At 39.8% G+C, this 11,125-nt stretch overlaps 1 protein-coding gene across 5 annotated transcripts; it reads left to right on the top strand.

Annotated features, from left to right (window-relative positions):
- Positions 1–201: 201 nt before the first annotated feature.
- suds3 (SDS3 homolog, SIN3A corepressor complex component) lies at positions 202–9,276 on the top strand. Of its 5 annotated transcripts, none has more exons than XM_034091399.2 (12): positions 202–395; positions 2,025–2,094; positions 2,222–2,277; positions 2,991–3,062; positions 4,020–4,039; positions 4,164–4,320; positions 4,564–4,659; positions 4,796–4,857; positions 4,948–4,969; positions 5,341–5,446; positions 6,613–6,697; positions 8,339–9,276. In XM_034091399.2, exons 1-12 carry the CDS (start codon positions 284–286, stop codon positions 8,435–8,437), a joined length of 957 nt encoding a protein of 318 aa, XP_033947290.1. In that variant the 5' UTR covers positions 202–283; the 3' UTR covers positions 8,438–9,276. The 5 variants fall into 5 exon arrangements, with proteins under 5 accessions (XP_033947290.1, XP_033947289.1, XP_033947291.1 ...); XM_034091398.2 differs by having other exon boundaries at positions 4,564–4,676; positions 4,801–4,857; XM_034091400.2 differs by lacking the exon at positions 202–395 and adding an exon at positions 1,069–1,189 and having other exon boundaries at positions 4,564–4,676; positions 4,801–4,857.
- The last annotated feature ends 1,849 nt before the right edge of the window (positions 9,277–11,125 follow it).

The following is an 11,125-nucleotide window of genomic DNA, read 5'->3' as shown; positions in this document are numbered from 1 at the left end:
TATAATGCCTGATGATATTATTTAAGGCAGTTTTCAATGGGCATACAGAAAACACATACATCATGGACTAATATACTGTATTTATTTTAAATGTTTGAAAAATAAAATAAAAACATACATTTTTTTAATGTTACACATTAATATTACAGATATTGTTTACAGGCATAAGGGCAGACAGCTTGATAGTCGGAGGTCCTGCCAGTTGTAGGCGCTTTTCCAAGCGAGCTGCAAAACACAAATCGATTGTTTATTTTGTGTTTGTTTACATTTTGCATGCGAACAAATGGCTTCGACTTTGCTGTCGCCTATGGTGGATTATTACAACGATGAAGAAGAACTTGATAGCGTGGAGGACGACGATGACCGGAGTTTCAGGGGAAGAGACTCGGAAGAAGGTAGCGTTTGACGAATTGAGCAAAACCCCCCGATGGGCTCTGTCTACTTGTTGGAAAAGAAACGGAAGCGCGCTTTAATTGCGTCAAATCAGCTATTTTTCAATCTAGCATTTAAAGTGATCTACAGATTAAGCTGTTTCACATTGCCTCCTAAATTAAATGTTTAACTTCCTGTTCCCCAAGCTGGAAAGCTCGTAAAACGCGAGCCTCACCTACACGCAGTTGGCATGCTAGCTACATAACAAGCTACCACACGACCGCCAATCAAGTATCTGCCGAGTCAAGAAACATTTCAGAAGCAGATGATGGATACTAGCTAAACTGTGTGCAAGCGAATAACGTCTGCTGATGCAACAATTTAACCAACGGTTAAAGATAATGATATCACCGAACATTTGTTGTCATGCTAACCCAGCTAGCCCATCTATACTAACGTTCCCCGTGAGGCACCAATCAGCTTTAACTACATTATTGGGCGTATTGCCTCTATTATGTAATACATTAAAACGGATAAATTCTTACTGCAAGTTTAATTAAACTAACGTTTGGCATGTTACGTCGTTGCTGGAATAATACAGTTTCCTTCAAACATATTCCAAAAGGGATACATAGCGTTAATTAGCCAACCTGCTAAGTAGCGTTAGCTACACGCATTGACAGATCGGCAGGCAGGCGAAACCCTGCGTCCTGTGTCCACGGCACTGCCCGTTTCACACTATTCAGTGAGACAGGACGGATAGCAGTGAAAGAGAAAAGGAGACAACAGGAAAGCAAGGCGATGACAGCACAACAAGGTTAGATAGTTTCCTGACACTGACTTCCGAAGCGAGCAGCTGGACTTATTTCTTCCTCGCACGGGCATGTTGACGGCGGTGCTGCTCCTAACTACGCGAGCTCGAATCGGGTTACTGTTTATAGAAGACGGGGCTAACTTAAGCTAGCACATTAATGCTAACCGAAAATGAAAGCTGCAGTGTCAGCTTAATGCAACTGGGCCTTACCCTTTTCTCCTGTCCGGTTTTGAAGGTAACACCGACTGGCCTAGGTTAGCCGGTGTTAATAAACTTAGCCCCCAAGTTTGCCACATCGCATTAGCCTTAACATGTTAGCTTTGCCGTGAGAGTTGCCGTTGGACTGACAGCACGGCCAAGTTAGCCGGGGACCGTTTCTGATTAATCTCACCATGCGGTAAATGCGTGACACTCAAACTAACAGCTACATTTATGTAGCTTGGCACATTAATGTAATTAGATTACAACTACAAGCGTTGTCTTCATCTTGCTAAACTCTCCGTTGTTGATGCGAAGATAGATAATGTAGGATCTTTCATGGCAAACTTGGATGTTCATTGTCCTATTATTACAAAGAGGGCAATCCCAAACAGGGTGTTCACCATTACCTTAACGTTGCCACGCACGTCCTTTGATCCGAGTAGACATCTGTTGTTTGTCTTGACGTAACCTGTTTGCCTTCAAGACTTTTTTTTATAGCCAACTTAATGATTTTCTTGTGGTATAACATGCTGAATTGATCACAACAACAGTCTTTTTTTAGAGGCTGTTTGTAAAGTTAAAAAAAAGTGTTATAATTGAGAGTATTCTTCTTCTTCTTTCATTACCTTTTTTCCAGACACGGAAGATGCCAGTGAAACAGACCTTGCCAAACACGACGAGGAAGACTATGTCGAAATCAAAGAGCAGTAAGTGCTTTGCTAACCATGGGTCAGCTGTTTTAACATCAATAAAAGTCATTTGTAAGTCAAGTTTGTTTTAATGTTTACAAACTATAGGAAAATATAAAACCATCTCTGTTTTATTTCATTGCAGAATGTACCAAGACAAACTGGCCTCTCTGAAAAGACAGTTGCAGCAATTACAAGAAGGTAATCCATTGGATTGTCCCCCTATAACAGAAGTGTGGCAGGATTTTTCCAAATGTGCATGACTTCTGCTCTTCATAGTGTGAGATGGGATACATTTCCTGGTCGGGGTTCATTTATATTTTGAAGCTATGTGTAGATATAATGCAGCTATATCCTAAATGATTATTCATGTTGATGCATTACATCATCAGGACACAAAGGCAGTTCAAAAGGCATTTTAAGAGTCGCTGTCTCTGGCCAAAATGAAAAATAAACTGATACATGGATACAAACTGATGACAAACATAACAGGGAGGCTGTGGCTCAGTGGATAGTGTGCTAGACTTGGAATCAGGGGATAGCAAGATTCGAGTCCCACAGCAGTCAGCATGTCGTTGTGTCCCTGGGCAAGACACTAAACCCCAAATTGCTCCTGTGGGGATTGTCCACAGTATTGAGTATGTAAGTTGCTCTGGATAAAAGCGTCTAACAAATGACATGTAATGTTTAATTTATTCTGTGTGTTGATGACTGATTCAAAGTGTTTTTGAATAGTAGGTTGACGATGTAGAAATGGAGGTGACATGTTGTGTTGCAATTTAGGTGCAGTGACAGTTAAATCTAGTCTAGACTGTGGGTGTACAACTAAGTAATAAAGGATACCTTTACCATTCTTTAGTCAATGTTGTAATTCCACATCTTCACATTTGTTTCCAAAACATTTTCTTTTTCAGGTACATTGCAGGAGTATCAGAAGAGGATGAAAAAGCTGGACCAGCAGTACAAAGAGAGACTCCGAAATGCAGGTTAGTGACTGTTCTTTGCTTCACCAAACTTGACCAATTGCAAAAGCTTATGACTACAAAGAGGAAAAGTGTGGCTATAGTAGCATTATACACCACGAGATCAGATTTCCCACATGGCTGCCGTCATAGGATTTGTTATAAACTTGTTCTACAATTACTGCAGTGTTATAGTAGATGTTGTGGTCGACTGTATCCTTGACTCCTAGTCATTTCCTCCTGCATTTTGTTTGAATTTGAGTCTAACAAACAAATTATTTCTGCCTTTTTTTAAATTTCTCAGGTTTTAAAATAGTAGTTTTAAAATAGGGTATGTTGTTTAAAAAATAGCCTTCATTAAAAATGTCAATTCACAAAACAAATGGAGTGGGGTTCTGTGTTTACATTTGTGCTCCAATGTCATGACTGTCCGATTAGGTTAAAAGAACTCGTACTTTTTTGATTAGCAGATTGGGTAAATAAAGCGAGCTGTTAGATTAAAAACAGCGTACAATATCATGATTAAAAGTATAGGTTCTACACAGACATCATCAATTTGTAAACGTGCAAGAACAGATCAAAATGTCTCAAAAGTCATCTTCCTCCCTCTGCTCCAAACCCATTCATCTTCCATCATTTGACAGTTTTAATTATTTTGATTACTTTATTTTGATGTCTCGGCAGCTTTGGTCTGATAAGCTTTTTCTTTTGCCAGCTTTGTGAGCCAGAATATTCAATGCCTACGTTTTTGCTAATCATAATGACTTGTTTTGCCCAGAATGCAATGCAACAAGTGGTTTTATGTTAATTGATAGCTGCTTAATGTTAGTGTCCTTGCTGTAGACCCCTTTTTCTGTCTGACCCTGCACCTCACCCTGTTACCTAGCATCCCCTCATATCTATCTATATATATTTAAAGTCTTGAGAGTAACCATAGTAGTGGTCCAGTATGATAACAGATGATTTCCTTTCTCTTTACAGATCTCTTTCTCCAGCTTGAGGTGAGTAGTATTCATCACGCTGACCGACTGATGTCGTTTAAACTTAACTGACCTTTACTTTTTTGGCATTACAAAGAAAACCTCCCTGCTTTTTCCATCATGCCCTTCTCTCAACCTTCTGCAGACAGAGCAGGTGGAGAGGAACTACATCAAGGAGAAGAAAGCAGCGGTGAAGGAGTTTGACGATAAAAAAGTGGAACTGAAGGAAAACCTAATTGCAGAGTTGGAGGAGAAGAAGAAGATGATCGAGAATGAAAAATTAACAATGGAGCTGACGGGAGGTATGGGAGTCACGTTAGGATTATTAATTAGAGAAGTGGAAGAGAGAAATGGGGCAACAAGTGTTGTGGTTGGCAGTGAGATTTGTTCAATGCACACTATAGTTTAAGTTGTCTGATTAATGTAGAACTTTGAGATTCAGTAATTGATCATGTTTCTGTTGCCATCTTGAATCGCCTGTGAGTTTTGAGAACGTTTGTCCTTTATTGTTTGATCTCACTTTTTATTATTTCTTTCATACATAGACTCAATGGAGGTAAAACCTATAATGACTCGGAAGCTGAGGAGACGGCCCAATGACCCGGTCCCAATACCAGACAAACGGAGAAAACCTGCACCAGATATCCTTTTAAATACAGTATCTGATTGGCTACAGTTAGCAGTCACTTTAGAGGAATGTGTGAGGTCTTCAGTATTCAGTTTTACTTGTACTTGTAGCATGTCATGTTCAAAAATGCTTTCCTTAACTCTTCAAACCTCAGCTAAATTATTTGTTAACAGATGATCAGATAATGGAAGATCTAAGAACACTTAATAAGGTTTGTAGTTCTGAACATCTTGATATTTAGCATTTCCCGAGTGGATCTTATTTTGTCTAATTCTGTCTTTTTACACTTTTTTTTTCACAGCTTAAGTCACCCAAAAGGCCAGGTATGTAAATGCTCACCTTTTGCAGTATTTAATTTGAATTTGTCATGCACTACAAGTTATTTAGTTCATTTAGGGGATTATGCTTACACGTTTTCGAGTTAAATTATGTATATATCACTCCCTTGTCTGTACCCAAAATAAGAATTTACAGCAAGCTGTTAGTTAGCTAAAAATTAGCTTAAAGTAAGACTTTAGGGGAAACAGCTGGCCTTTTAGACTTCTAGGAAAGTCTCCCAGCTAAGAAATAGTCAGTAAAAAAAACTTTCATGTCAGCAAAACGCAGATTAGCATATCATCCATAATTTCTCCAAAATATTGCTTTTACTTGTACCTTGCATGGTCAAACTAACCCGGTGTTTCTCCCCCTTCAGTGTCTCCCACGACTCCAGAGCACGTCCCCTCCGCCCCCATAGAGAGCCCCTCCCAGCGGTACGAGGCTCGCATCGAGGAGGGGAAACTCTACTACGACAAAAGATGGTGAATTTGTTGAACTGTCATTCTCAAAATCTCTTGTGTTTCGCATTACACTGTGCCATTTCTCACATAGCTAGACTACACCTCCTGTCACCACTAGATGGCCACATTGCCATTGGCTGATTTATTTGGTGTTTGGTTTTCAAAAAGAATCAAACAACAACTTTGATGGCTGACTTTTTTTCTGGGCAACATAAAGATATTTCTTAGGAACGACTGAATTAATGCTAGTGCTTGAACCATCAAAATACATATTCAGAGAAGCACTCTGCTGTGATGCAAAGATGGAAATAATGAAAATCCTTGACCAGACACCGCTCAGATGTCCTGTTTGAGAGTAGAGCTCCTCTGCATCAGACGTGAACATAAGGTCGTGTGAAGAAGTAATAGAGTTCTGTCTTTATAAGTGGCTGATACAGACAGAGGAAGGTAAGAGGAGTGTGCTGTGAGGTATGCACACTTCTCTTTCAAGGCACAGTCTGATTTATTCCTCTCTAAAGAAGACGCCGCCACAGGAAAGCCTTCACAAAGAGCTGCAGGGAGAAACATGCGTCATTATTCTTCAGTGGGCCCTTAATGATCAAGCGTTTTGGTTGTCAGTCTCTTCCCCTCGGTTGGTTTTGTCCTCTGACAGTTTGGAGCCATTAAATGAAAAAAACTTTTTGTTTTAACTTTCCTGTCTAATTATCTATTTAGTGCCATCTCAGGAGGATTGTGGTCTATTCAGCTGGGTGAAATTATGTATAATGAACCTCTCTCCTGTCTGCACTTAAGCCTATCCCTCAAATCTCACCTTGAATGCAGAATTAATGGGTTTTTTGTGTGTGTGTGTGTGTGTGTGTGTGTGTGTGTGTGTGTGTGTGTGTGTGTGTGTGTGTGTGTGTGTGTGTGTGTGTGTGTGTGTGTGTGTGTGTGTGTGTGTGTGTGTGTGTGTGTGTGTGTGTGTGTGTGTGTGTGTGTGTGTGTGTGTGTGTGTGTGTGTGTGTGTGTGTGTGTGTGTGTGTGTGTGTGTGTGTGTGTGTGTGTGTGTGTGTGTGTGTGTGTGTGTGTGTGTGTGTGTGTGTGTGTGTGTGTGTGTGTGTGTGTGTGTGTGTGTGTGTGTGTGTGTGTGTGTGTGTGTGTGTGTGTGTGTGTGTGTGTGTGTGTGTGTGTGTGTGTAATGCTGACAGGTACCACAAGAGCCAGGCCATCTACCTGGAGTCAAAGGACAACACAAAGATTAGCTGTGTCATCAGCTCAGTGGGGACCAACGAGGTGGGCTTTAGTCTTCATTTGGCTCCTGTTGCACATGTAATTTATTCTCGTACCACTGCTTATAACATGGGGCACATGATATCATGTATTTTCTGGGGAGTCAACCATTATGAATTTCTGGGCTGTTTTGTTTTTGGGGGGGGTTGTTATTTATTTGGTTTCCCTAAGTATTTGTGTTGCCATTCAATACATCATCTGAGTAAGCACCAATTCAATCAGAGAAATTAATGAAACTACTGTTAATATAGCCTTCTTTCAAATTATAAATATGTTTTTTAACTACTTCCAAAGCCCCTTTATTTATCCTGCTATGCAACTAACTAAATAACCAACTAACTAACTGACTAAAGATACTGTGGGCATTTCTGCCATGGAGCAGCTCCGATTGTTTCTCTTCTCATCCAAAAACCGAGGAAAACTTAGGTGATTATCTCTACAATATCTGAGTGCACTCACATTTGCAAAGGAAACGTTTCTTACAAACTGTCTGTCACCGATATTTCTTGCTCCCACACGGCTGCATTTTCTTACATCTTTAATGGTAAACAAACCACAAGTTTGTTCAGAGGCGTGTTCAGCCAGTGCCCTCTTTTTCGAATCAGTCGGTTAAAGCAGCTGCTCTCAAAGTGCAAAATGACATTTAGCAAGCGCAAACTGTACACAACACATAAACATTGGCTTCTGCCATCAGTGAAAGTCATCTTACTTGCGGTCAGTATGGCACATTTGAAAGGGACCCTATTAAGATCTTTGGGGTTCTCCCTTTGCTATAGTGTGTTGTTTAGGCATGTAAATGGTCTGCAAGGTTAAAATTCCAAAGTTGGATTAGTGACATCACTATGTAGCACTCGTGCTTCTATTGGCTAGAGCTCAAACACATTGTACGAGATAGGTGAAGGGGCGGGACATCTCTAAGCTGTTGACCTATAATAACAGAGCCGGCTAGCTAACCAATCAGAGCAGACTGGGCGAGAAAAGAGGTGCTGCAGCACAGACAGTAGGAGAAAAATAAAGACCTTTTTGAACATTAAAGCATGGAGACATGTCACAGAAGATGCTTAAAATACAAATATGAACCTTAAAAATGTGCATAATAGGGCCCCTTTTAAAATGACTGCATCCCTAACATTTTCCTGATTGTTAACAAATCCCATGAATGTATACTAACAACTAAATGTTGTCTGTGTAGCCAAACAATACATATTTAATTCTTCCGTGCTATAGTGCGTGCAAAATTGTATTTGGACTAAATCCTGTCCTGCTGCAGCAAATGCTCACCAGAGCCCCACATGTCTATAAATAGTCTCCAACAAAATTCACTATTGACTCCTTTTTGAGTCACATTTGTCATTGTTAGTTTTGGTGATTTCTATGGAAGGGGTAAACAATAATAATAGCAAGACATACCGACCACGGATGTATTTGACCAATGTTTGACTAGTCACACTACTAATCCCCCACTCTAATCAACACAAGAAAGAAAGAAAAACCACTGAAAAGAAATTGCATGTTTCTGAGGAGCATTCTGATATTTATTTTATCTCGTATTTGTCATGGATGTGTTTTATATTGACAGCTGCTTTGCAACTCATTTATTTCTTCATGACTGCATTGAGACATTTTCTCTCCTTTGTTTTCCAGATATGGGTGAGGAAGACGAGCGACAGTACAAAGATGAGGATCTACCTGGGTCAGCTGCAGAGGGGAGCGTTTATCATACGCCGACGGTCGGCTGCATGAAACATCGCCCCGCCTCTCCCCATCTGTCCATCCATCCGCCCGCCTTCCTTAATGGTGCATCTCAGTTTGACTTTTTCTTCATCATAGACACTACCCCCTAATGACACACACACACACACACACACACACACACACACACACACACACACACACACACACACACACACACACACACACACACACACACACACACACACACACACACACACACACACACACACACACACACACACACACACACACACAGTCTTCTGTGATCAAGAACAATTGCATCTGTTTCCTACAACCAAATGACAGTACAGTTAAAGTTGTCATAACTGACTGCTTTCCAGCATTATTTGTCACTATGTGGCATGTGTGTGAAGTGGTCATAACAGAGCCTGCTTTATTTCTGTCTCATGCTGTCAATACAAATGTTTTTTTTAAACACACATTGTCATTTACCTTTTATATATAAGTTATTTTTCCATATGTTGTTGGTCAAGTGGCCCCGCAGAAACTGTCTCCAAGCTTTTAAAACTCTCTAATGTGACCCTACACCAGGAGTCATGCTATTTACAAAAGAATATGTCTTTTGCACTGTCATCAAAAAAACGGCATCTTGCTATGCTGATGTTTTTTTCCCTAATAACTTGTTCAAAAGCCCAATGTATTAAAACCCCAAATTTCATATTTGAAAATGTATTTTAAGGATATTCTGTTATTTCTTTGCCATTGTATGCGATTTCCTCCATATGTGAACCATCTGGAAAAGTTCAGCTGTATTTGCATGTGGAGCGCTACGTTGACTGCTGATTTCTACTGTGTTTCATTTTATTAAAAATGTTTTCTGCATTTTATTAATTTGATTAAAGATTTGTTGCTTTTTTTAAATCTTGAAATATGCAGGAACAGGTTTGCTGGCCTTAAGCCAGTCATGGTAATCAACATTTGATTGTTTACTAGATATTACGTGTGTCGTTCAGTGCTGAGAAGCAAACATTGGTTTTCTAATGCTTTTTCGCTGAAGGGAGTTTGGAAACAAATTGTTAAAACATTAGAGGGACATTCAAAATGAATTGTTGCTTACTAACACAGAAACTACAAAATAAGGCAATCAGATTCCATCGGAAAACATGATTTTCAACAAGCTACCGGTACAGATTTGGCTCACCTTATGACATAATAGGCTCATTCGAATATATCGCTTTCCATCTTGGTATCTAATGACTTTAGATTTCTATGAAGTGCTTTTACAGGTGCTCAAAGATAAAAAATATCAAACTCATTGAACACTAAAAAGGGGAGTTTTTATCAATGCTTTGAAGGGAGGGGAGTGTTTTTGATGTCATTTGGGAGTGAGTTCCAGAGGGAGTGGGCATCAATAGAGATCATTGATGATTAAACCTAATATGTATGAACTTGACATTTGCCCTTAAAGCTGTGGTCAAGAAAACGTATTGACTGTTCTGAAAAGTGTTCAAACTGGTTGTAATTCTCTGATGTTTATTATGAGCAATCTGCTTCCTATACAAGTCATTCTGTGATGATCAAAACATTGATAATTATGTGCTTTAAATTAGCAAAGATCTGTATATTAAAAAAACCTTTCCAGAAAAGCAAACAGTTCCACAATGTTATCATTGCATGCTCATTGTAAAGCTTTATGGTTATATCCTAAAACGTATCAACATCGACAGCAGGGTAAACCAGGATATATTTCACACTGATGGTTCATATAACCTGTGAGGAATATTTTTCCACAATACATTGATTTGCCAGTCTCCATATAATCAACCTGACCAAGTCACCTCACAGCTCCACTCCACTCACAGCTGCTCTCCTCCACCCCTCCACTTTGTAAACATCTGAATTATTTGGCATTCAGTGCAGGTTTCTTCCTGCCGGCTGTGCAGCCTGTCTTTTTCCTCTTATGTGTCCTATCGCTTTTACCGGGTGGCATGTTTCACTTCCCCTGACTTAATGACACTGCCTGACAAGGAGGGCAATTACTGTTTTGCCATGCCGCACAAACAACAAGGCTCATCTCAAAAGGCTTGTTGTCCAAAAGCCGTCAGGTGTGATTGCTCAGACTCTTGCGGTGGCATGAAATGAGCTGATAGTGAATGCAATGGCCGTCTGCTCCCTTTGTTACATCCCATGTCTGGCTTTTAGTTACGGCTAGAATAACTCACACAGGCATTTATTGGTAGGTTTACAGGGTTTGGATTTCTTGTGAGTTATTTGGCAGTCATCTTGATCTGAAGGGGGGGGGCACAGGCCCCTCTGATTGCACATCCTTCCAGATACAGAAGGTGATAGCTGGTTGCCTTCATGGATGGATTACGAAACCAACCTTCCAGGACCCCTGGACCAGTAACAAAGAAGACAAAAGAGATTATTTAAGATAGGCAAAAAGGAATGCAGATGCTTCGTTTGTGGTCCTTTTTTATGTGTCAATGTGAACAGAATCTGAATGATAGGAAGTCGTTTTACTCGTTTACAAGGAAATTGTGAAGGCCTAGCTCTATGAAGTTTAAAAAATAGAAACAAATAAATAAAAGTAATGGTGAAAACAGCTATAAAAACAGTAATAGCATCAAAGAGAATACAAAAATAGAACATTGAATTTACACATTTTACACAAGTTACAGAATGTGCAGGTATACAAACATTTTGTCTTCATTAATCTGTCTGTCTGTCATGCTA

The sequence above is a fragment of the Pseudochaenichthys georgianus genome, chromosome 9 (genome assembly GCF_902827115.2).
Source record: "Pseudochaenichthys georgianus chromosome 9, fPseGeo1.2, whole genome shotgun sequence".
NCBI lineage: Eukaryota > Metazoa > Chordata > Actinopteri > Perciformes > Channichthyidae > Pseudochaenichthys > Pseudochaenichthys georgianus.
The sequence above is the reverse complement of the archived record's forward strand: the minus strand, read 5'-3'. Positions and strand labels throughout refer to the sequence as shown.